General features: G+C 38.8%; 1 protein-coding gene across 5 annotated transcripts; it reads left to right on the forward strand.

The window, feature by feature from the left end:
- LOC115634397 (heterogeneous nuclear ribonucleoprotein K) lies at nt 1-27,994 on the forward strand. 5 transcript variants are annotated; one of them, XM_030532118.1, is made up of 9 exons: nt 1-141; nt 11,220-11,326; nt 11,400-11,456; nt 13,330-13,373; nt 14,698-14,770; nt 15,059-15,154; nt 25,452-26,489; nt 26,591-26,760; nt 27,556-27,994. In XM_030532118.1, the coding sequence occupies exons 2-9, from the start codon at nt 11,225-11,227 to the stop codon at nt 27,584-27,586; spliced, it is 1,611 nt and encodes a 536-aa protein (XP_030387978.1). In that variant the 5' UTR covers nt 1-141; nt 11,220-11,224; the 3' UTR covers nt 27,587-27,994. The 5 variants fall into 5 exon arrangements, with proteins under 5 accessions (XP_030387978.1, XP_030387960.1, XP_030387968.1 ...); XM_030532100.1 differs by lacking the exon at nt 1-141 and adding an exon at nt 2,342-2,359; XM_030532108.1 differs by lacking the exon at nt 1-141 and adding an exon at nt 10,543-10,596 and having other exon boundaries at nt 26,591-26,813.

The raw sequence follows: 27,994 nt of genomic DNA on the forward strand, positions 1-27,994 counted from the left end.
TACACTTTGTTTGTGTGATCATTTAAAAAAAATTATACTGAATTGTTGATTATTAAAAAATTTTGTGTATTGTCAAAATAAACACCTATTTTTGAACTCTTTGCATAACAAAAGAGAATTTCAATACAGAGGTTGAGCTAGGTAAGTTTATGGGACGCACCGAGAATTAAGAAAGAACATTTGAAAAGAATTTGTGACAAATAAATAGACTAGTATGCGTCGCACATACGATTTGCATAAGGAAAACAATTTTCTGCCATACTGTACGTGTGTTTGTGTTCGTGTGTTATTGTGCAAAAAAATGTCGCCGAAAATCCTATAAAAGTTTTATATTGGTTTTTCAGTCAGAGGCGCCCTGGCACGCCGTCTTTCTCTCGAGCTCTAGCATCACCAAGTTATTTGACCGGCACTGGGCTATTCAATTAGGTGTGCGTTCACAAGCTTCTCGCTGTTACTTAACCTCTTCCTCCGTCAACGTTTGCAACCACCACAATACATGGCTTACAAATTTCACGGAGGCTTCACTTTGTTTTTTTTTTGTGCGTTCCGTTTCCCGCTACTCTCTCGCTCTTGCTTGTTTACCGCATTACAAGCTTGTATGCCCTTTAAGTGTAAGGGTATATTTTTTTGGTGTGTACGTTTGCAACATCCAGAATACCTCGGGTATACTATACATATCACAATGTCTAACCGATGGCTGTTATAGAAACAACATTATTTAGAAAGAGTTTTAGTAAAAAAAAATATTAAAACCTATTTGTATGTAAGAATGTTGTGATACCGGATGACTATTTTATTTATATTTTGACTCTTTACAAATGCTGTCTGAGAACGCATATAGAAGGGCTTATATTTTGAGTCGTGTAGCCACAGAGGGATAAATGTTTTTCAACTGAAGGGTATATAGCTTCGTCGCATACGATGATATCTCCGTAGTTCGTTGTTGTTTGTATTTCTTTTAGCTTTTTCTGCTGGTATAGAGTTAAAAGTCGTGTCTCTTCTCATCATGTTTTGTTTTCCAAGCGTTATTATCAACTCTAGCAGTGCCAGCGACTTCATGTGCCGGCGCATATAATTTCAGCATACATACAAACATAGAGATATGTATATTTTGGAATTTGTGTTGTTTTTGTTAATGTTCGCAGATAAAATCAAAACAATTTTTTGTTTTCGTCTACCCGCCACTCCAAATAACTCCCACGCTAGACTGAACGAGAGGGTTCAACGCTCTCGCCGAATTTGGAATATACAACCAAATTTTTGCCCATTGCTTTTTATTCGCTAGACTAGACAACTAACCTATATTTTATACAGCGTGGAACCGTATCAATCGATTTCAATTGTGCACCTACAACAATATTTTAAACTTGGTGTATTTACAGTATCAATTAGCATCACCAGATCTAGTGAAGTACATATTTGTATTCGATTCTAAGTTTGGGCATAATACGCACCTTTGATAAATGCTTATGCACATATGTATGTACTATGTACGTGATCAAGTGATACATGGTTGAAATGGGTAACCTAATCTGGACCCATTTGTCTCATCCGCGTATGTAGATACGTTTATGTACTTTGAAACGAGTCCCACAGCTTCGATGCGCCTTTTCAATTATGCATGCCAACAATTTTAATCAGCCAGAACCAGAGAAGAATAACTTTTGCTTTTGTTCTTGCTAAATTCCAGTTTTGTGCTGGAATAAAATTCGCTTTTGTTTGCCTTACTGTTTGCTTGTCTTACTCGTTTTTAGCTTTTTATTTTTCAAGTCCCGCAGTGTCTGGCTACGCGTCTGTTTGGCCAACAAGCGCATAACGTGGCCAATTTGTATGGGGCGTCTTTGTTGTTATTTTGGTTTCGTTTTGTTTTTGCATTTTTCTACAGTGAGGCAATCGAATTGTGAGCATCGTCAGCCGCCAATGTTCTCCCAATGCCAGAGGCAATCGAAGCGCGCCAGATACTGATTTTTCTAACGATATGTATACAGTATTTCATTTTCTATCTGCTCTTTGTTGGCTTGATAAGTGTGTATGTATGTGTGTGAATGTGCATATTAGTCTTGCGCTTATAAAACGCGTTCATTGACATTGAACTGAATTCTTTGAATATGCACAAACATACATACATACTCGTATATGCGTATATATTTATTGAAATTTTTTTTTCACATCACATTTATCATTTGGTTGATCTTTCATACTTATTATACATACATATGTACATATACTATTCATACATTTTGAGCAATATGGAAAAGTATGTTGACGTATTACTTCTTGTCTTCTATTATTTTTGCAGTGTTTAAGTGAGATTTGTTATTGTCGTCGTTGTTATTTAAGTGCAAAATAAAAATGACGAGTAAGTATTGTTGTTGTTGTAGTTGTTTATTTGCAAACACTAAGCTTGTTTACAAATTTGTTTCCAAATTGGCGAATTTTCGTTGCCGGTACATACATATTTACACAAATTTCTATTGGGTGGGCCAGGGTATCGGCCTATACATATACTTTGCTTGTATATAAATATTTGATTATACACAGAATGACACACCTCCACCGCCACCAACCTACCTACGTACATATATATGTATGTATCTCCATAAGTATGTGACAGGCCTGCTCTCCAAATGCGCGCCTTTTTTCACTTTATTTTTTACACCGGTTTCATTGTGAGCATGTTATATCTTTTTATGTATTTGTATTTCCATACTTTGTATGTCAAATATTTGTGTTAAATGGGATGCTTCAAACGTATGTGTACACTACACTTTCAGGGCATGCTAATTTTATTGCTATTATGTGACATCTTACCAGGTTAACCAAAACGAACACTGATATAGTTTTCATAACATATATTTTCTTAAGGCCTCTTGAACAGCTTCGAGCACATTTTATATAAAACTTTATGGCCTATATTTCCCATCCAATACATTTTTTAGAGTATCAATTTAAAATGTGTGTAAGAGTGCAAAAATTATTAAATATTTGCAAAACGTCCTTTGTCATGTGAGCACCCATTTCTAATTCTGTTTTTTTATCAAAATCGTTTGTTATATAGCTGGCACAAAAAGAGCGCAGCAATGATATTCCAAAATAAAGGGCTTTTGAATACAACGAAGAATCTGAACGTAAATGTGAATAAACATGTGCTGTGTTTTATCTTTTGCCAATTAAAGCGCACATTCATTGAAAAGTTGGGCATTATTTAACATACGTTAGCATCGAAGAAAACTTTGATGCTCGAGCAACTTTATAATGTTTTCAATGTCTTAAACAATTCATCTCGATAAAGATTATTAAAACAGTATTTTGTCGAATTATGGCGAAGAAGCAATGTACTTGGCCGTTTTGAAGCTGTAGTACAATGAGTACAGGGCGAATCTCAAAGCTTGTTTTAGAGGCACTTCTTAATGGAGAAATTTCTTCGTTAATTGGCTCGAACGAATGCGAAAGTGTATTGATCTTCATGGAGCATATTTAGAAAAGCAATAACCCGTTTTTGATCTTAGTTTTGGTCTTATGTTATGCCGACGAACCGTTAGGTTTTGTAAAAAGCCAATACCGCCGGAAGTGCATTTTGTCTCGTACTTTATGGAAGTCATGCATCTGCGCATTTTGTGCATTTGCACTCCGTGTTGATACCCAGGTATTTGGCATGGGCTGTAGTTTATTATGATAAATAATAATAATAATATTTTGGTAGGCGCCAGATATGATGGTAATCTAATCTACCCGCATATTGATTTAATGTATTGATTTGAAATATGCAAGAACGTCGTAAAAGACATTTTTATTGGAACAACAGAATTTATTAGTAATATTTTGCTGAGTTAAAAAGTTTCTACAAGTCCTCCTTTTGTTATCCTGATTACTTTACCTTGTATATATATATACTGATTTGTATTCAAAATGTTAAGCCTGAACCAAATCTACCCCGCGAATATTTAGACGCCATTCCTTAAGTATTTGGTAAATATTCCATAATTGATTTCCTCAAAATTCGTAAATAAATATGTATTATTTTACAAACCTGAAATCACGCATCCCTCGATTCATGAATACCGAGTATTATAAAACTGAAATAAAATACTGCAAATATTAGCATAACAAAATATAAATAACCAGTTCTGTTTAAAGATCGTTCCTGTATCAGTTTTACGGTATTATTTTAAAAGTCATTCAATAATGAAAACTAATAAAAACCAATTTTGATTGGAAAAGTAAAAATTAAAAAGATCAGTCTACATTCTAATTTAAGTGTCCTTAGCTGTTATGGATTAATGGAGAGACGATTCATCTTATCATACTTATTGCCGTTTGCCAGCTTCATATATACATCCCGTATTGTTTAGCTACAAGCTATAAAAATTGCACCTCATTTCTATGTTTTAGCCAATCCTATTATTAATGCAAAACGCTTTTCAATAAATCATAACAAGTTTCGAATCACACAAAAGATACGCAAAATGCCCGAGGTTATTGTTTCAGTTGACTCAAAACAGATTTTAACGGGGTTTGACGCAAAAGCAAACTGAATTATTTAAATATTTATTATTCATATGATCAGTTGTGTTGTTGGCAATCATTTCTTGGTGTTAAATCAAACATAAAAAGTTGACATTTTATCGAAATCTCGCACTGATGATTTCTTCTGCTTCACGTCAATGCTGACAACAAGTTTGCATTTTAATTTTTATCTACGCTTGTACAGTACTTTTCCAAATGTGTTTCGACTTTGGGTGGGTCTCCAATGAAGTTCTTTTTTATGTGCCTACTTGATTCACCCTCTACCCTCACCACTCTAAAATTCAAAGCGCCTAATTAGTAGCAATAATAATTTATATTTGGATTAGATGGAAATGCAATTGTTGTACAAGTATATACTGATTGAGACACTTCTGATAGAGTCACTTGCTCATTATAGTGGAACTTTATGGTATGGTATGGTGGTTGACTTTAAGAATTGAAGTACATTACATGTGGAAGAACAAAAATATAAATTATGTAATATATGTACATACTTGTACCACACAAGTTGGAACTTTTCGAATCGAATGCTTTTAATAATTGAAGGACTTGAATTTTGTGGTTGCTGTCTCCCAACTTAACCAATCGAACGGTTGTTAGTCGTGTCTGTCAGCTAGGCAGACAGTCAGTCAGTCAACCGTCAAAACCACAGCTCCCATACCAGTTGTCCTTTGTCAAACAAAATACAAGTACTAATAACAATACTTATACGCCCAGCCAAAAAAGCATTGAACAATGTTTTTTCCTATTCTGCCCTGCCCGAAGGTAGACACCGCCCCCAATTCGCTTTCCCGACCACCTCTATCACCCCTTCCCCAACTGGTTGTTGTCACCAAGCGTTTTAGTCGCTCGCTGGACGCTGGTCGCTGGTCACTTTGTGGCAGCAATCGCGCGTTCAATGCATACTGCCACACGCTATAAGCACATTAGTTATTAACTCTACTATGCTGACAGGGCATATATACATACATATAGTGTGTGCACATAGAAAAAAATCCCAACATGAAGTAAATCTTCGTTTTAGCAATTGCCTCGCCAAGTAAGGTTTGGGTTAAAATATGTAAATAATTGATGATTGTTATCGAATTAATCGAAAAATAACTTTATTGAATTAGATAAAATAATATATTTTTAAAGCGTTAAGCGTACACCGTCACTAAGAATTTATTCTATTAAAGATACACATGTATTTAGGAGAGTTTTTTGAAAGGAAAAATAAGTATTACAAAAAAGATACGCAAAGATTCATTTTTAACACAACTCGGATCTATCGATGTTGTTTCGATTTCAGTAACAATATTCAACTTTTCAACAATATTTAACTTTAACTACCATATGAGGATGGATATAATACAAATCATGTTTGAGGCATTTAGTAAAATACATATTAATCCGTTTTTTGTGCGTTATTCAACCAAGTAAGCAATACACTTGCTTCAATAAAGGACATATTTGTTGGCAACTATTTTTTCAGTGTATGTATGTATATTTATATAGTTGTAGCGCCCTGCCAAGAGGGACCAGGGAGACACGCGATGGTCATAACTGAAACACAGGCTGTGTGTGCTACTGCACATTACCTGTGCGTGTATGTGTTGCGCTTAAACGGGAAACTATTGTGGGTTGCGTTTTGGGGGCCCACTGGCCAAGTCGTCGACATGGTGTCTGTCTGAAAAACGCAGGCGCATATAACCATAAAAGCCTTGAAGTGGACAGTTTGGTGGGCGTGCGGTCAGCCAGTCGCCGGGCTATCTATTTTTCTAACGCTGCCACAGAACCAGCAACGTTGGGCGATGAGAACTGTCAATTGTGTTCATTTCCGTTGGCCGCGTGTTGTTGGTGTTGCGTGGTAGAGGATATAGCGTCCATTAGCTGTTTTTCCGCTAAATTATAGAGTGCCGCTGCTGTTGCTAACCTTGCCTGCCTGCCATTCGTCCTGTGCCACCATAACTCTTACTATACCAATGCAGCTTGCGGTCACAGAACGCAACTAACTTCGTACCTGGCCCATGGCGTGGAACTGAAACTCAATGCATATGCCGGTGGTTAGTGCAGCGACAATTAGGTTGATAGGGGAGGGAGGGGGCAATGGGAAATATACATGCATATATATACTAATACTATATAGTACAGTATATATGACTTGACTCCTTTGGCGTGAATAAAATAAGAGCCGTGTGCTCACGGGGCGCGCACACAAATGTTTCCTCCTAGCTATGTTGTGGGCGCGCCTTAGCACGTTTCGCAGCCCGTCTGCCCACATTTTTGTGGTCAGTCTGTGGGTCAGGGCAGGCCACCTGTGCGCTGCACTGCCTGGTCACGGGTGGATGGGGGGTCCTTTTCCTTTGCCCCGCTCCAGTAAGTAAAATTATTTTCTTTATTATTGTCATGTCGTTGAGTGGACCGATGCGGGGCCCGTTAGCTGTTGCTGTTGCTTGTTTGTTGGTGTGGGGGATGTGTATGTGTGTTTTTCTGTCATAGTTATTTGAACAGAATGTGCAGCAATTAAATGATTTTCACATAATTGCTTCCCGTCATTTATGCCACCGTTAGTGCATTTTCACATACAATAAATTTATTTTGGATCTCGAAATTGACACAGCTTTGGAAGACGTGGGAAGCTGTAATTATTTGATAGATGAGCCGTTGTTTTCCATTACCAATTAATTTGTGTGGCTATTCCTGAAGAACGGCTTATGGCGTGAAGTAATTTCATTAGGCCAAGGGCCAGCTTAGTTAAATAACCACAATTTTCAATCAAAGTGCAATTAGAATACAAACACACATGCACAGACGCACACATCTCGAAACAATCCCTTGTCAATTTCACTGACCACAATTAATTCACTGCCTAGGCAGGCTATCTTGAGCCGGTCGTGTGATTTCTGTGGTCAAATTACAGTCTAAAATTGGAACGAGGATTCCAAAAAATTTCATATGTAGTATATGTTCCTACAATATTAATATGTTTATTCTAAATCGTTACAAAATAGGTCCAATTACTTGTTTTCAATTTTTTTTATTTATTTATTTTTGCTTATATTCTTTGCCACCCTCACTAAAGTTTAAAGAACTGCACAAAACTGCGAAAAATCGCATATGGCAGCTATTCCAAGAAGTTTGTTGTGTACGTCATTATGTAGTATAAAGTATATGTAAGGGGTGTGTTGGATATGTGGGCATCAATTCGTCATAAATTTACATTAACTTATAGCTATGTTCATTAATTAAATTACATTGTTGCGGTTGAACACCTTCCACGGCTGTTAAAGGTTTCAGAACGTAATTAAAATGCATTCATTAGGACCCACGATTTGACCATTTTCCAAATAATGACAGTTAATTGTGTCTTCCTACTTTCGATTTGAAGTGAAACCCTTGATTTAATCATCAAGTATAGTTCCAGAGATGGCTTATCGGCAATACATTAGCGAACTACATTCATCGTTCCAACTTTGTGAATCGATCCTACATAACCGCAAAATGAATGCAGCTTTGGTGCAAATTACTCCAATTACATTAATATTATATAGGGGGAAATGAACGGCTGGTCAAATAGACTTTTATGATGGGTCCCGACCCTAATCACACGTCAGTTAAAATAATGATGGCTTACTACACCGCCATATGCCACGTCATCTCTGCATCGACGACTCTGGCGATGATATTTGTTTTTCAAATTACCCAGCCAGTGCAATTTGTTGCTTTTCACAAACGTTTAGCCCCTATTATCAATATTTAAACACCAAACTGGTGCGGACTGTCTTGGACGCCGCCACATGACCTGTAAGGGTGAGTATTTAAAAATGCATAATGTGAAAACATCCAGCTGAAGTGTATTGTACAGAGCAGTAACGGTGCATCTAAAATTCATAAAGTTGCAGTACCTTGCATGGATGCTATAAATACCATATTGGAACCATGACTAGCCCCTATTCAAAGCTTCAGATTCAATTGAAGGCATAGTCAATTATATAATTTCAATGTATAGTTGCTTTGGTCCGCAGTATATGAGTCGTAGGGGCGGGCGCTCTATATATAAATACGTATGTACATATATGGGCCACAGTTATATAATCATACACATGTATAAAAAAAAATATCATACATCCACAAAATGTGCCTGTCAATATAAAATGCATTTTACTTTGTATTGGACTACACCGAGTACCCCCGCCCACTATACTAACTATCTGTGTATATAGCCGCAGGACTCGATCATATACTCGAAATGTATGTAAAAGTTGCCTGTTTATCTATTTTTATGGAGCGGTTTGTTGTGGCTCAAATTAACCAGATAGGACAATTATTATGGTTGCTTAGCAGCTGATTCCAAAACTGAAAAAATTTCCCCTATTTTGTAGTGTCACTAGCACGCATTTGTACAATTTCTATTGGTCAACTTCCGTTTCCGCTATATGTCTATAACGTGTGGCTCGTTTCTAAGGTCCTCTGACCCATAGCTATTGGGTGGAGTTGTCGTTCTGATTGGTCAGTTGGCAGCTCGATGAAAGAAAATTCAATACCATAGTCCAGGATTTGCTATAAATAGCGCCGATTTTCAAAATGTATTCATTAGTTTTAGTTGTGAGTTTGCAGTAAACAGCACTCGGTGCTCCAATGTTCCGTGCAAACTGCTGCTAGTGATTTATATTGGTCTAACCAAAATTCCAATAAACTTGATGTTATGTAACTACCGAGTGATATAAAATAAAAGCAAAAAGTTGGTAATATTTTGAAAAAAGTAGTGTAAATTAAATTGTGATATAAAGTGTCTGCTGTTCTTAAAAGGTAAATGCCAAGAGTTTTCATCTTATTTGTACAGATAATACACCCAAGCCGAATCCCATTCTACTGTCAAAAGGTATAATAACCAAGCACCAAGACATTTTTCGTTTATTTACATTGGTTCTTAATTTCATACGATTCTACAAGTGCTAAGTTTGAATTTATTCAAGGCTCTAAGCTCAGCTCAGCCCACATATTTCACACGCATTGGTCAATGCTCGCCTGATGCTTAGCATTTGGACAACAAAAAGCTGAGTCATTTCTGCTGTGATACAAAGCACATCACTATAGCATTATTTTGACAACTTAACAGTCAAGACAATTCATATTTTGACACATTAAACCAGCCGCGCACTTGCTGTCAAAGTACCATAAAAAATAGGCTCCAGCTTACACTGTGGGCGCAACACAAAGACCGCAATTGTTGTGCAATGTGTCGAAGTCAATATATAGAGAGCGAGAGCCCAAGCTAAGTTACAAAACGACTTGATTCGACTGTACTATACAATCAATGAAAGGGAGGGGAAGCTATTCAGATGCCTTAAATAGTATTGCTGCTGCTCATGAGCTCTGTTTGATGACTAGTATCTACTTAGGTATCTTTTAAATGCAAATGTAGTACATGAAATGCACTTTTTAAACTTACTAAATATAAGTAGTAATAAAGCAAAGATCTACTTTTAAATATATGCTACTTAGTTATCAATCCAAGTATTAAATTATAAAATCGATGTCCAATCCCACACTCAAAGCTTATTTTGTGTGTGTGAATCAAACAAATCAATAATGTATTGATATACCTCGAGAAGGTGGACTTCATACTCAGGCATGTTCACTTCGACTTTCGATTCCGATATAGCATTAAAGCTAAGGCTACAGTATATCAAGCAGTAATGTATCTTCGTACAAACGTTCAAATGTCTACGGAAAGGGCTTTCGCGATTGTTAAACGTTTGTATAGAAGTACGTTGGTTCTTGATTTACTTTATTAAATAAAGTACTTTTAAAGATCTACTTTCATGATATTAATACATTTATTGTCGAATATAAAACGAAGGAATAACGGAAAGCAAATCTGAAACCCACTTGATGGTCTATTTTAATATGATAGTAGCGCCCACTAGTATAGAATTTTCAATATCAAGTAATCCTTAATGCCATCACGTAGGCGTCGCCCTATTATTTTTTCAAATTTATACCTATCACTTGTCGCAAAAAACAAAGTATATTATTGAATCTAATCCGAGCATCCCCATAAAGGCAACAAAAAAATGCAAATACGTAAGTAGATTTAAATATAGCGATATACAAGTATGTATGTTAAAGGTGGGCGAAAGGCGGAGATATGTTTGAATCTGATTGGTACTAGATTATAATTATAATTCTGAGCTGCATTGCCACCTGAGCTTGGTGTGTGTGGGCTGTTTGGTATTTCCTCGATTTCGTTGATAAGTGTGGGGAGTTGCAGTCGATATGTATAGTATGTATTTATAGATATATATATGTACTTACATACATGCATGCAACAAAGCCGCAGCATCTGCGCCTGCCTCCAACACAATCTATTCAGCAGCCCAAAAACAATCAAGAGAGTTACAATTAGAAACCGAAACGCCTCGGCCGCAATTGAATCAACTAAATGGAATTGTTATTTAATGGCGGCACAGAAGCAAAACCAAAGCAAGTCCACAGCTGTGGGCTGTCTCTTGGCTCTTGGGCCTTGGGTCTGGTGCTAAGCCATCGTTGTCGTCGGCGAATTGTTTATAGTCAACACATTGTTGTAGCTTTCAGTCGGCTCAAGACACTCGTAAGCAACGCACACACAAACGAGTACACAAACCTAAATAATACTTTTATTATATTTTTTTTATATACTAACCTTATTGTGTCTTTATTCATTGCAGAGAGAATGAAAATGAAGCGAGAGAACAATGATGGTGGCGATGGACCTCAGGATAGCAAGCGCAATCGCCGCAATGAGGAGACCGTTCGTATTCTAATTCCCAGCAGCGTAAGTGATCCCAAATAATTCATAATGCCATCAGTACTAACAGCACTTGACTGTGACTTCTTTTCACTTGCAGATTGCCGGCGCTGTTATTGGCAAAGGTGGCCAACACATACAGAAGATGCGCACTCAGGTACAGTAGATGTTTATATTTAATTAAGACAAATCATTCGCTGATGAAAAAAAAAAAAACCTAAAAAAAGACAGCATAAAACATTTTAGAGAAGCGTCTAGTATTATTTATGTTAATTTTAATGCTCACTTGCACCAAATCAAATTCAACTCAATTACAAAAGCAACCCCAACGTCCAATACGTTTGCCAACTGTCTCTTCTTGTTTCCTTATTGTGGCGCCCTAGTGCGTATTACCGCTCAAGTCTTTCTCCAGTCTGACCCATCATTTTCCCCTACACATATTTTGTAAAATACTGTCTGTGAGACCTTGTTAGTGTGTTGGATCTAACCAGCTTTTAAAATATATATTGCTTTTCTCACATAAAGCAGCAGCAACAAAAACACGCTTCTCACTAACTTAGGCGTCTCATTTAATTAACCTTTGCCTAGTAACGAGTACTTTTTCCAACTCGTACCGCCCGGTCTCCAACTTTCTCTCTCAACATATCCCTTTTTCTCTCTGCCTTTCTCTCTCTTTCTCTGTTTAACTCTGGCTATTCCTTGGTCTCGGCTAATGAAAAATATTTATAAGGAATTTATGTATGCTACACTCTGCCTATTTGCGATCTATACTCATTATTTTTCTATAATTTGAAAGCTTGTTTTGGAACTCGTTTGAAACCGAATCAAAAATAACAAAAATATGTAATATGTAGGCGCTTTAGTTAAAACAAAAAACCAAAAATGAAATTAAATATATTAATTTAAATTAAAAAACAACTGCCACGCTATTAACCTTTTAACTAAATGAACAATTTTCTTTCTCTCTCTCTTCTTACGCCCCATGTGTGTCATATGCATTGAAAATGTAAACCAAATCGAATCAAACCTATTGTAAAAAAAAAAATTAAAACTCAAAATATATATACTCGTATATATATATGTATATCAAACGAATTGTCGCAAACGTCTGTACCGAATCGCCTGATCGCCTCTGCCCGCGCGTTTCGCACGCCCAACAACTACAACTGCACAAAACTGCACCATCACCGGCCCCCCTGGCCTGGCCCGGGTCTCAACTGATCTTCGTCTGTAACTGAAATCAATCGATCGAACGACCAATAAACTGACCGTCGTACCACGGTCCCGGCCCGGCCCTGCCTGCACTGATTCCAACTGGCCCGATGAACATATATCTATATGTGTATATATGAAAAATAAAAACGAAACGAAATGAAACGTATCGTAATGCTGGCACCCATCAAATTAAATTATAAACCAAATATCAAATCAAATGCTGCTGCCACCGCACGATTGACCTATCGACCGACCACACGCCCGCCCGCCCGCCTATCTGACCGAACAACTGCCCGGCCCGATTGACCCGTTGCTGTCCAAAAATATCAAATATGCCAATATAAATACATATACTTATATATATTTGTATATATTTATACAAAAAAATATATATATATATGCATGTGTCTGGCTACCAATGCATATACAACTTTACATAAAAATTATGGCGGCGGCACCCTTCCAAACACACCACATCCTTGTATGTTGTGTTCTTGTGTTTGTGTGTGTTTGTGCATGTGCGTATGCGTATGCACCCGACCAACCCGTTGACCATTGTTGTGTGTGTGTGTGTGTGCGTGCGTGCGTTATGTGGCATATGGCATTTGGGGTTTCTGGTCGTCCCCCTCCGACTGACCAATGCCCCGCCTCGGCGCATTGTTGCACTATCGCACCCTAAAACTTAACTCTGCTGCGGCCCAACAACAACAAATGAAACGACCGAATCTGAATCTGAATGCACAACCGCCCACAATCTGCCTGACCGCTCAACCAACCGCCCGCCCGCCTGTGTCCATCCATGCAACAATGTGCAGTATAAAGCCACAGTGTCTGTCGACGATTCCCAAGGCCCTGAACGGTAAACCACATACAAATCTAAACCTTTCTCTCTATAAGCTTACAATCTATTACAGTCATATACAAGTATAATCCCCAACTATAGAACAGAGTAGTTAATTTAAAAATTAAAAATAAAATTTAAACTAATCAGCTGAAAATCTGAGACCAAATTCAGCTGCTCTTGTTGAGTATATCTTAAACGTATGACTAAATAAATATTTTCCTTTTCTTTGCTTTTTTTCGTGAAACATACAATAGAGATAATTCTTAGAGTTGAGTTGTGTGTGTTCCTCATGCGTAACTTTTGTATTTGGACGTCCTAGAACCTATTACCCAATTCCTATTACCTAAAACCATAGAATGTGTATATCAACGAAAAGTTTGTATCTAAAAAGTTCGATCGCTCATAGACCAAATGTCGCATCCACGTCCATAACGCACAAACGCTCCGTAGTTACCCAGGCTCTCTGGCTCTCCCTCGCCTTAATGTTTAACTGAACGCGAATTAAAAACTTCTATACTCATACTAATTGTTGCACCTAACCTAACTAAACGTAATGGTAATAACAATCAAACCTCAGGTCAGTGCACGGTATTAAACGTAATCTCTGGTTACACATATGTACCACCCACCACCACCACATTCTTCAAGCAAAAGTCCTAACTCTATTGAATCGCAATATTAAATATATAATTATGGAATTTTTATAATTTTTGGAAAACCGACACACACGCAGCTAAAACATAAATAACAATCAAATTGCTTAGCACTAACAGCAACTGTTTGCAATGTATTTATGTTTGTGTGTATGGATGTGTGTGCTATTGTTTTGTGCCCAGGACCTAAATTTGTTATGTATTTAGTCAATACATGCATAAAATTCGCGCCCGTTGCTCTCCCGCCCGTCGCTTGCTTGTCTTTGCGTACTTCTACCCAAACAATCCTTTTGTGTGTGTGTGTGTGTGTGTGTCTGTATGTGGTATAGCCTTGCAATGCCCACCATAAACATACATACATATTTATATAATATATAAATTAAAAATTGGCAAATTCTAGGGCTATACCTACATACATATTTCAATCAAAGAAAAAAGAAGAAAAATGCAGCGGCGAAACATATCAATTGTATTTCTATCGTCTATTTGCAATTTTTACATATGAGTTTCTCAATTTTCTCAAATAATTAATAAGTTTTAAATAAATTTCATCGGCAAGAGTCTAGGCCGTGCACTTCAAATGTATGTATGTATTTTTAATATGTGTTCTCCCACTCTTCTCTTTTTCTCTCTTTTTTAATCCTCGCTATCAAATTTTATGTGCACGTTGTTTTACCCGTTGACAGGACTATCCAAATCTCAGCAGATATCGAGTCCACATTGGAGATTATAACGGAAATGCTGAAATATTTCGAAGAGGTGCGTATTAATAATATTAATTTATTTATTATAATTCAATTAAAAACATAAAAAAATATATAAAAACGTTAGAAAGTTTAAGCTAAAGTGTATTTTTGGCCGAGCTTGCAACCAATTTTAAAACTTCCCAAAATACGTCAAACTTTAAAAACAAGCCACTCTTGTTGCCGTAATTAACGAATTTTAATTTGTTATCAAAACTGTATAATTTCCTCTAATGGGAAATGTTAAGGCATTTTATTAAGTTCGCTTTTAATCAATCATGCATTTGTGATTTCTTTTTCACAGCGCGACGATGAATTTGATGTGCGTTTATTAATTCACCAGAGTTTGGCCGGCTGCGTTATTGGGAAGGGAGGCCAGAAGATTAAGGAAATACGCGATGTAAGTACCAACTCTCTATGAAACCCTTAGCCATATTGTGTTTAAACGCTGTCAGCCAATGTGGTTGTGGTCAATGAGCCATGGCACCACACCAACATACATATAATGACGTTCTTGTAATGCCACTGCCATTATCATCAGCCGCGTTCATTCGATTTGTCCATTGGGCACGCATCCTTGCACAACCGATAGCCCAGGCAATAATTACGTTTTTGTACAAATACTTTGTTTTGGAGCTAAAAATTAATTGGAAATAGAATTTTAATTGTGATTGCCATACCTGGGAAAACTTAAACCCACCATAGGTGTAATACTTGTGGATAGTCAGCACCAATTTTAAGAAACTTCGTTCCTCACCTTGTAATGTGATCGCAGGTAACTAAAAGTGCATTATGTGATGGCAAATTTTAGCTAATATCACGAGCAATCAATTCTCCAAATTCAATTTAATTACCTTTATGAGATTTAATTAAAGTAAACTCCATACATTTTTCTTAATTAGAGTCATTGAAGGTGTACATGTATTTTATAGCAGACTTCAGTGATTTGAAATTAGAAGAGCGTTTTCAAATACTGCCTTGATATGCCAGATTTGTTTCACATTGGTTGGAATTTAATTTCAAAGAATAAAATCGGTTCCATAATATTGGGGAAAAATTTCTAATCGAAATCATATCTATAGCGTAGGATAGAAGTACGTACGTACAAAATGAACATTATTGCGCTCGGTTTGCGCTACATAAGTGAGATACTCTACATATAAGTATAAGTGGGCGTAGTATATCAACGGCAGACGAAAAGAACCTTAAACTATGCTTGGTTGCTTTTGTGTGGCATGCGTGTGTGTTTGAGTACGAGGCATGGTGTAAGCATTTAGTTGAAAAATATTTTTAGCTGCCCTTTCTGCCACGTGAAGTTGAAGCCCGTCAACATTTACATGGCGCAAAAGGGTTCAACAACAGCAACAATAATAACAACAAACTAGGAGCAGCCAGATAGACAGCCAGTGCTGGCTATGTGCCTGGAACTCCAGGCTGTAACTGAAGGTGGAAGCTGAGTACAACTTTCCTGTCCCATAGTTTTGAAATGTGTGTGGGCCAGTATTGTGTGCTGTCAGCAGCAGAAAACGTTTTCATCGATGCTGGTGCTGCTGTCGCCGCTGCTTGTTGTTGATAATAATACCTTGTAGTGGGCAAAAAGTCCGCTCTGTGTCTGCGGCTGACATCCATACACATATATATGAGCACATATAGCATGGGACAGGGAGTTTCTGCATCAGCTTGACTCTTTCATAAGCTCTACTTGCCGCTTGTGGATTGTGTCATAACGCACTTGTCACCTAACTTTCCGTCCCCCAACCCCGTTTACAACCCAACATCCCTTTCGTATTCAATTGGATTGGATTGGAAACTTGCATCATAGCAACGTGGATACATCGTCATGTGTTGCCACGTGTGTCTAAGTGTGTGTTTGTTTGATGTTTGAAGTACTTTCAATTGCACAAGAGCAGGAGCAGAACACAATTTTCAAAAATATATATACAAGTACATAGCACCAGCTGAAGGTACTAATTGTTCAATTTTCAACTCTCGCTCCTTGCTTTACTTACCTATTTATTTGTTTTGATCATTAATTAGCAATGAAACAAATGTACAAAAATAAAAGCATTTTATAATTGAAATTTCTTAAATGCGGCCCTGTTCCATATTTCTATCTTTTTCTTCCTTGTCTTTTCGCCACTTGTGTAAGCGTGCTGCAGTAGTTATCAGTTATGTAGTACTATTTATACTTAAAATCGGCAAATATAACTGTAATTTGTTTAAATGAAATGTTTACCTTAGGCTTTGAAATTCGAATTTTTACGTTAATTCCGAAAAGTGTTATATCAACGGATTTTAGGTTTTAATAGGCAAATAAAATACTCGACAGGCAGGTGTTAAAAGCCGTGTGAAAGATAAATTTGTATGTGAACACGAGCTAGTGTAAGCACTTAAAACATGTATTTGCATTCACTTGTGAATAATTTGTGATTCTGATTCGCTAATTAAATTAAGACTAACATACAAGTATATGGCCTAAACGGCGGGCCAAAATTTATTTACCATTAGAAAGATAGATACTTTGCTAGAATTATAACTTTTGTATTTCTTAATGAGCTTTAACAAACCAAGTTTAAAGTAATCTGTAAAAAGTCACATTTGTTTTAGAAAATCAATGAACAAAATATTATATTTATAATATTAACAAGGAAAAAGGAAATTTACTGAAATATTTATACACTAAAAAGTGCGGAAGCTGTAGTTAGCACAAAAAAGTAGGTACGTAGTATACAGGAATTGGCGAATCTACAAACTTCCGTGATACATTTCGATCGACAACACTTCGAATTGAGTGAGGGGAGGGCATCGAATTTACGTATATTTGCTATTAAAAGCAAGTTCCACTGTTGAGGCCGTAATAAGAGGAAAGAAGGAAACGTGCGCGTGAATTTAATATTGCATACTTTGAAGGGAGAGCGGGTAAAAGGCATCCGTAGAACTGCCTGGCGGGGTTACTTGGACTATTGTCTGTGCATTTATAAGTTTTTACTACCGACTGTTGCCTGGCTGGCTTGAAACCCGCCTGCCTGCGCCTTGCTGCCTGCCTGATGCATATTCATGTTTTCATCTCACTATGGAGGTCAACAAGTCCGTGGTGCGGAGCAGCAGTGGCGGCAGCAAACAAAAGGAAAAAGCACCCATCCACGACGACAAGGTTGGCACTTAGTGCCTGCCTCCGTATGGTTGCTGTCCTCTGCATTTAGCAACTAAAAAGCTATGCTTATTTTATTAATACGAATTGTGCTTTACTTTTCTCTGGCCTGCCGTTTTGGCATATGAAAATTTTGTTGTGCAGCTTGCGAGAGCCTATTTGAACGCCAGCCAGACTGCCAGCCCGCCCGCCTTTATGTTACTCTGTGGCAGCATCAGCATCCTTGCAGCTGCCATTTCTATGTTGTTGTCGGTCTGCCATTTGCTTTGATAACTGCTCAGATCAGTGGAAAAACGAATGGATAAATGTTTGTATGTCTTAGAAAATAACAGCGTCGCATAATGAACAGCATGTGTTTGTCGTTATTGCTGTTGTTGTTGTTGCTGTAGCCATGTTGCCAGGTATCCTTTTGAAAGGAAGTCTTGTCGTCAGCGTCTTCTTCATCTACAACTGGCCCGGCAAGCAGCTGTTTCCTTTTAAAAAGGTATTTGTGCTGCCTTTTTTCCTTCCTTCATATATATCTTTCTTGTATTCTTTCGGGAGTACTGATATGTATGTGTGTGTGTGTGCTTGTCTGTCTAGCGTCGACAGCAGCCTGTTTGCCTGCATTCCCACATTGACTTTTTTTTTGCTCTCAAAGCCGGTTTTGCATGATAGCCAACTGCTAACTTTTGGCCAGTTTAGCCTGAAATTGGGCTTACATATTTGTTCAGAGGCGCTTTTAGAATACTTGTCGCTCTTTCTTCATCTCTTAAATGTCTATTTATCATAGAGAGGGAGAGCGCCAGTCAATTACATTTAGCAACCATCTAAGTATCTGCCATCAATTTTGTCCTGTGCCAAGACATCTGCAAAGTCGACGCAAGCGGTGGCGGCGTCGTCGTCGTCGTAATAATGAGCAGCTGCCAGAATCCTGCAGCCGTCGTCTGCTGTTGTTACAATACCCAATAACCAGCGTCGTGTAAATCCAAATGCCCGAATGCCATTGAACAGCAGCGTGCCAATGCCTGTATGTGTCTCTATCCATCTAAGTGCGTGCGTGCGTGCCTCAGACAGTTGCACGTCTTCTGCATCGGCTTCCAATTGCAGCGCCTCAAGTCCTAAGCTGTTGCCCATGCTCTGTCTGTTGTTGCTGAGGTACTTAATGAATGCATAACAGGTGCTACGCATACAATAACCACCGTTGCTGCTGTAGAAATTCATCTGTCGATACATACACACACACACACACACGCCTATGTATGTTTACGTACATATGTACATGTATATATGTATTTGCCCTTATGTGCATATACACACTGTATGTTGTAGCTCAAGGATCAAGAAACATCTGTTCGGCCGCATTCAATGTGCGGTTGCTGGCAGCGCAGAGTTGTTTTAAAAGGGTCACTAACAACTAATTGCTGTCGGTTTCCCCAGAAATCCATTCGAGTTTTCGACCAAAAAATGCTGTCGAAGACCATTTTAACAAACAAGTTCTTCCTATAGTCCCTAAGCTATGTACTGTATATGGCTGGCAATAAACTTAATCCCAAGCTGTTAGGCTTTAAAAGACATCGAGGTTCATACAGACAGACATCTCTTTATGAAGTCATTTTGTCATGCATGGGGTCTGCCACACCTACTCTCTATTTCTAAGTAGAGTGTTAAAAGATATAGTACGTTGGCAATCATTATTTGATTAATCTTTGGATTTACAATAAAATCTCTTGGATATTAACTTGTACAGACTTTTAACCGATTAGATAAGCAAATAATTTGTCCCGACTTCCGCTAGCAGTCAGTCAGCAGGTTCTGTTTAATGCGCTTGCCGTCTGCAGAGCTCTTTTGAGCTCCACTTGAGCAGTATGTCTTTGATTTTTCAATCGCTCATCGGCTCCTTGGCTCTGTGGCTTTGGAAGCGACAGCGGCGGTTGCACAACAGCCGGCTCAATATCCGGTTCTTCATCATACAATATATTAAATTAGTTGAATGCTCTGCTCCTTTGCCTTGCTGCTTGCTTCACATCCGCTTCACTTTAAGCCGCCTGACAGCTCCTTTTTATGGCTGATGCCACCGACTGTGGCATTAATGTTGCATTAGCAGCGTACTCGACGGTGCCTCTGCTTCTACCTAGGTATGGTTGTGATTGTGTATGCATTTGTATATTTGGCGGTAGTCGCGTAATGTCTCCAATGCCAATTTCATGTCAATTGCAGACACTGTGCTGCTGCACCTCCAACAACAAAACCACACTGTACATGCAATACCTTAATAGTTATAATAACTATAAGGTATTGCAAGATATCTAGCTATTCAAATAAGTAAAGTACAAGTTCATCCCAAAAAGACAACAGAAACATATACATTTCTTTCATTGGCCAACTTTTAATTATTAAATTAGATTCCTGTTCTAAAATTAGTTTGTGGCTTATTATCTGTAACAACTATCGCAAAAGTTTGTATATATGTCAAGAGCTATCTAGAAGGCGAATTTTGATGTTCAAAATCGTAATTTTGGTGGTTAGGTGGTTAGACTAGGCGTCGTGTTCGAAAGTAGTGTGCGGGAGGCTTTAAAACATGCTGATTTGCATTTGGGGTGATGCAGCAGTTAGGCACACTATTTAATTGAACATTAGCATGATGACAAAAAGTTTGCAACGTGTTTAGTGCTAAAACTTTGTAATTGCATCAGATGTCGTGTTCTCAGAGCCTTACGGGGGCTTAGCTGCAAATGGCAGCTTAGACGCATTACTAATGCTGGCAAATTGCTAGCATTTAAGCATGTAGTCTGCATGTTAAGAGGCGCAACTGCAAATTGATTGGGTGATGACATAGGCTCAATTACAGCAGCAGTATGCCTGGAAAATACGCCTTCCATACTTTGCCCAGAGCGGCTTTTTCTGCTGCTGCTGCTGGTAAGACTGAGAACGACCAGGTCTAAGCGTCGACAGAGGCATCTATGGCGCCTGAGAACACAGCCCAGCCATTGCTCATAATTGAAGCTGCATGGGACGGACGCATGTGGAGGCCGTTCTTCCTTCGTTTGTTAAGCGCATTAATGGCATCGATGATGGCCAACAAAGCACTTGATAGTAGTTCGAACTACCGACGAACTGCTCCGATAGTTTTACATATCAATCAACGCTCAGTTGCCAGCATCAGACGCCACTTGAGCACCAACGTTGAAGCCGATTTCAAATAGCTGCCTCCACTGTTCTGCTACTGATTCTGAGGTTGTTGCATCGTCGTTGCTTGAAAAGCTGCTTAAAGTTCAGACAAATGCATAAAATATCTTAAGTAAGGACAATGATTGCTTTTTATTTGACATGGTTATATGACTGCCAGTGTCCAAATGTGTGTACACCCATATATCAAGCTCCGTGTGATTTCCTGTGTGTGCGTGTGTGTGTGTGTGTGTGTGTGCGTGGACGAACGCTTATGCTGACAATTTGTCAAGCCGTGCACACTGAGTGCAGAAATGAACATGATCGGAAAAATCAAGCATATACTACTTTACTATATATTTCGCACTCTTTTAAAATCTATTTAATTATGTTGTATGATGTGATGACGATTAAACAATTTTCAAAAATCAAATAACAATTAACAACAACTAAAAATTATGATCTTTCTGGAATATTTATATTCATTTCTTAAACATTGATTCAATTGATATTTTTCCTGATTCGTTTTTGCTATTATTGTGAAGAATTCATAATATTCTTTTTAAAATAGAATGAATTGATTTTTTATTTATGACCACTTCATCTTATCCACCTTATGCTGTTATATTTATATTTTACTGTCGCATGTTTTGCTGTCGTTAAGTTTTAATCAGTCGTTAGTTTTTAGATTGAATAATTTCCATTGGCTAGTCCTGTTTTATCTACTAAGACCCGACACGCACCTACACTGTGATACAACTTGAACCAAATTCAAATTTGCTACAAGGTATCCTTGATATTTGTATTGCTTTTTACTTTATTTTTTAAATAAAAATGTGAATAACTGCTGCGAAACATCATACTTGTATATCAACACGAACATATATCTTACCAAAAAAAATATTAGTAAACCACTGTGCGCGCTCTATTTGTGTTCTCCTGCGCAGACGCATGCGTTGCTCCTTGGCTTATTATGGGCCAAAAAAATAAGAAAAAAATAAGGAAAACAATGGGAGCAAAAGGAGCTTGAAAATACACCGGTTCCGCTGCTCAGTCACACACACACACACACACAAACATACCGACACTCGTGACAGCTGCCTGTGCCAAAGCAGAGCAGTTGGCAGTAGCGGCAGCAGCAGCCTGCCTATCCTTTTGGCCGCTCCACGTTTTCCTGTCTTGCCTGACTGCCTGCTGTTGCTACACAGAACAACAATTTACAGCAACCACAGCACGCACATGCTGGCTGACACTGCCGTCGCAATTGTGTGTGTATGTTTGTGAGCATTTATGTTGTCCTTACTCGCTTGCCGAGCGCGCTCGGCTTGACTTTTTCTCTGCGCTGCTCTGCTTCGCTGCGCTGGTCTTCTCTGCTCTGCTGTCCGTGTCTTTGTGCCTTACGTGGTTACTCGCATTCGTTGAACCCAATTAGTTCGACATTGGCGCTGGTCGCGCACGGTTCGTATTTTTCCTGCAATCGGTGTCCTGCAACGAAGCCAGAATAAAATCGGCAAAGGCCAAAAACATTTCAAGTGTGTGGTGAAAAAAAATTATATACAAAAAATATACACAAACATATTCCTACAACTCAAGGGTGTCACAAAATACACGCCAGTTGTGTGGTAAAAAAAATATAGCAACTAAAGAGGCAGGGTTATTAAAAATGTAGAAGCACTACAATAATGAAAAACGTGTTTTCGTCAACAACATTTTGCTTACCAAATAGGTGTTCAAATTGAATTGAAAACTAAATTAATTAATAGAGGCCACTCAATCCTTATCGAATCAAATTTGGTTTAATTATGGGATGTGGGTTTCGAGTATATCAACCAACAATGAAGCATTCCTTACTTTTCGGTCCAAAAACATAACTTCCTGTTTGGCTGTTTATAGGACACCCTATATGTGTACACACATTTGTGTCAGATATCATCGTGCGTTGTTTGAAGTTCATTAATAATGCCAGAAGATATAATAGTGAAATATAGTATGTATATTCATATATAATATGATATATTTATATTATACTTTATTTGATTGATTGAATGTTGAATTAATCATTTTAAAAATGCGGATGAAAAATTCAATTTAACTGCAATTAAATAAATTAAGTTGTGAGCATATTTCGTGTGCGTGATAGAGTTTTTACAAGCCAACTCACACGCACACACTTATATATATATATTTATATATAAATGTATATGTATAGTATGTACGAGTATATACAATACACACGCATTAGAGGCACGCATACTTACACATTTACGCGTTGCTTTTTCGTTTAAATTGCTTTGCATTGTGGATCCCAAAAAGTATGCTACAACTACAGACGCACACACACGCGCACCCAAATATTTGCGCGCGCCACATTACTAGCCTCAAGCATTGTACGAGTAGTAGCCGTCGTTGTTGTTCTTGTTTAATGTGCGCGCACTCATGTTCAAAATTTAATAAATTCAACGTCGAATCATTGCCGGGACAGCCCGAAGACCAAATGTGCCTGTTACTGGCACATTTTTGATGTTTTATAAACGCTGTCCTGTCCTGTCCGGCCCAGCTGGAGCCAAATGATATAAAACTCAATGTGCGTGTTTTTGTATTTGTGTGTGTCACTGTATGTATATGTATGTGGGTGTGTGTGTGTGCTTGTCAATGTGCACTGTGTGACTCAACATTTTTGACGCCTGCCCGCCCGTTAGTCCTCCCTGGGCGCTCTATGGCATCATTTCCATTCATGAGGCAAGACGGAAGGCCCACTTCACACAGTTTTTTTATTTTATTGTTGTCTGAGAGTGGGGGGCCAAGAACGAGTTGCGTCTGTGTAAGGTCGGGTGGGAATGGGGATGACGCAGCTTTGGTCATTGGCAAGCATACATACATACACAGGGACTCGACACGCCACGCACACTTGAAAAGGGAATATGTGTAGCATTTATGGTTTAGAAATGATGCAATCATCAGGCTGTGTCCGGGCAGGGCAAACAGCATTGAAAAAACACGCAATAACAACAAAGGAAGCAGGCTCCAATGCACATGCATGGATAGTGTGTGTGCGAGTGTGTATGTGTGAGGAGCAAATCTGTGCCCCTTGCACGGTTTTAAAGTGGGTATCGAATTTCACATTTACACTTCCGGCAATCGCCAAAGTCGACAGATAGAAGAAAGAGAGGGAGAGAGAGGAGGGACGCATGCAGCATGTGGCATTGTGTGTCTGTGGCAGCTTCCGGTCGATGAGCCGCCACCGCAGCACACAAAAATGTGGGAGCTGCTGCTGTTGCAGCTGTCCAAAAACAAATTACACATTTAATGCCACCATCAGGTAGCCGAGGACATGCCTCAGGCTAGATAGCAGCACTTCCTTATGTGGAACAGAGTATTCAATTGAACGAATAAATTTGGTTTTTCTTTTTCAACTTCCGTCAACTTTGCGTCACATCTACTTTTTTCCCTTAAATATTTTTTTATCAGTTTGTTCAATTTCGATCTTGCTTCTGCGTTTTTATAAAAGTAGTGGAATATAAGTTTAAATTAGTTTAAAATATTAGTTTTTAGTGATTAAATATTTTGAAAAGTGAATACATCTCTTTTCTTGTTTCAATGTGTTCCATACAAGTGAATTTATTCGGAATCTGCTGTAAACTTGTCGTTGAAGACCACAGGAACTTTAAGCCATAGCCTAAATCCTGCACCACTCCAGACAGTCGCCTGCTGATCCGATTTGTCGTCTAGGACCTCACAATGTGTCGTATCGCAGGTCGCATGGTCATGGCTAAATTGATTTAAGCGTTGACTGAGCATCCTGCGAACGTTGCAATGCGAAAGGCGTTTCCAATGCCAGCAGCAGCTGCAATAGTCCTTGTTGCCCATTGCGGCCGAAACGCTTACAGAGTGAAGCCATTTTGTGTGTTGCTGATCTGCCGCCTGTTGTTTCAGACCTGCTTCTTGCTTTCATGCTCGTTTCCATCAAATTCTGAGGTGTGCCTGTGTGTGTCCTTTGTTGATTCGTTTGGCATTTAGTGTGTTGCCTGCTAAGCCATTTGGTCAAGACTAGAGATTCCACAGGGGCAGGTACAGTTTGAATTCTTTAAAATTAAACTTGGGACGAGAAAATAAATGCAATAAAAACATATTCTAATGATTTAAATTTTAACCAAATACTCGTACCGGATTAAGCTTTACGAAAGGAATCGTGGCTCACGTAAAATTTGTATCCGTTTTGAATATAGAATAACTAACTAAACTACAGTGTAAAAAGAATAGACCCAAGAGAAATATATGTTTTAGCAAAGTAGTATACATTATTCCACAAATTGATGTGCAAGTTATTTGGCTATATGATCACAATCTCTCTCTCCTTTTTCATACATTATAGCTAACTCTCTTTCTTTTATCTTTACAGCGCATTGGTTGCCGCTTCCTGAAGGTTTTCTCCAATGTAGCTCCCCAGAGCACAGACCGTGTGGTGCAAACGGTTGGCAAACAGAGTCAGGTCATCGATGCGGTGCGCGAAGTCATCACGCTCACGCGTGACACTCCCATTAAGGGGCCTATACACAACTATGATCCCATGAACTTTGATCGCGTCTATGCCGATGAATATGGCGGCTACGGTACCGGTACCGGAAGCACACGGCCGAGCCAGCGTGGAAATCGCAATGGTGGGGGTGGAGGCGGTGGCGGTGGCATGGGAGGTGGTGCTGGCGGCGGTGGTGGTGGTGGCGGCGGCGGCGGCTTCGGTGGTGCCGGTGGCGCTGGTGGTCGAGGTAATAATCGCTTTGATAGTGGACGTGGAAACGGTGGCATTGGCGGAGCTGGTATTGGAGGCGGTAACGTCGGACCTCGGGACAATCCCTTCATAAATCCTTGGGCCAATGGCGGTGGCGGCGATGCTGACGGCGGTTTTGGTGGAAACAATGGTGGTGGTTTCGGTGGCAATAACTTTGGCGCTGGCGGTCCGTTCGGCGGTGGCGGCGGCGGTAACTTTGGCAATAATAGCTTCAACGGTGGCCCCAATGGGCCAAATGATTTTGGCAATAACGGCGGCAGTTTCGGTGGTCAAGGCATTGGTGGCGGATCTGGCGGCAACAGTATGGGCAATTTCGGTGGTGCCAACTTTGGAGGCGGCAATCAACTTGGTGTTGGCAGCAATCTGCCGGCTTTGGCCAACTTTGGACAGAACCAGGGCAACAATAGTGGTGGCGGTGGCTTCGGTGCTGGCAACAATGGTCTCGGTAATGGTCTGGGCGGTGGCAATTTAAGTAACAGCGGTGGCTTGGGAAATGCTGTCGGTGCTAACAACAGTGCGGGCGGCTTCAATGCCAACATCGGTGGTGTTGGCGGTGGTAACAGCAGTGGCCCCAATGGTGGCAATACGCCTACAAACATACCACAGGGTCATGATCCCAACAACAGTACACAAGTGACCATTCCAAAGGATGTAAGTATCCGAAAATAGTATAAATATCAAATTCGCGATTTTCCGTTTCAAGAAAATTGCTAATTAATGGATCAAATAATTAAACGAATGTTGTTTTACAGCTTGCTGGTGCTATCATCGGCAAAGGTGGCGGCCGGATTCGTCGCATACGCAATGAATCGAATGCATATATAACCATTGATGAGCCCCTGCCCGGCTCCAACGATCGCATTATCACCATATCGGGCACACCCAAACAAATCCAAATGGCCCAGTATCTGCTGCAACAGAGGTTGGTGTCGAAAAATGACTAAGCAAACAATGCAAACTCACAGTCAACAACAAGTATGCACACTCGTTCATTATAACTTCCAATTACATCTGCTGCCATGTCCATACCACCCACCTCTATCGATCCTAACTAACTACTTATAAAAGTCTACCAAACATTACCCAAATTCATGCAATGGAGATTTAATTCGAATTAAGTTCTAATAAACCATCTGTATGCATTATAATAACGGTTACAGTGCTCATCAATGCTCCAATCTAATGTGCTAATATCTATACTATAATATATATATGTATATATCCACATCAATACCAACACTAACTTTTGTCCTGGGAATGCATTCCGTATGGAAGACTAGTGATTTTGTTGTTTTGGTTTTGGAAATAACAATAAATCCCTTGTCTTCTTATGGCGTGCATTGTGCTCTTCATTTTGGTGCGCCTTAATAATAACAACAACAACTACTACTACTACCACAACAACAACAGAAACAACAACTGCAACATCTATAATAATATTAATGGCTATTGCATTCAATCGGTATCTCTTTCAGTTCATGGCTACATACAAAACTCGCGCGTGTAATCTGTTCGTGTTAGCTTATAAGTCTCGTCTAACATCTAACTAACACATACATACCACTTACTAATTACATCCTTCCCCCGTCCCCCCAGTCATCCATCCTTTCCAGAAATACCCAACTACAACCCTATGAAATTGTTGTAATGAATCTGCCGCTCATTAAAAAGTTCAACCGTTTTAATTATGCATCGATGTCTTCCTATTTATTTGCAGCGTGCACGAGAACGGCAGACGAAACTTTTAAGTGGGAAGCCCGGCGGCATGCCAAGGAGTAACAAATGACGTCGACTGCAACATTAACAACATACACACACACACACATACACACCCAACCATTCTGCTTGCATAAATACGTTGCAGCGGCTAAGTTTACATTTAACTTTAAAGTTTAAACTTAAAATAGCGGAAGCAAAAACGAAAAAAACACAAATCCATTATTAAAGTAACATACATATATTTCTATAAGTTTAAGTAATACTTTGGCAATTTACATTATACAAAATATTTTATGTTCCCTCATCCCCACCACTGTACGACAAATACAACATGCGGCAATACACGTTTTTTGTCTTTGAAAAAAAGTCAAATTTACAAATTGTACAATAAAAAAAAGAAAATGAACAAATAAAGTATGAATATATGATATAATTAA

The sequence above is a fragment of the Scaptodrosophila lebanonensis genome, unplaced genomic scaffold, assembly GCF_003285725.1.
Source record: "Scaptodrosophila lebanonensis strain 11010-0011.00,11010-0021.00 unplaced genomic scaffold, SlebRS2 tig00000001-arrow-pilon, whole genome shotgun sequence".
Lineage (NCBI taxonomy): Eukaryota > Metazoa > Arthropoda > Insecta > Diptera > Drosophilidae > Scaptodrosophila > Scaptodrosophila lebanonensis.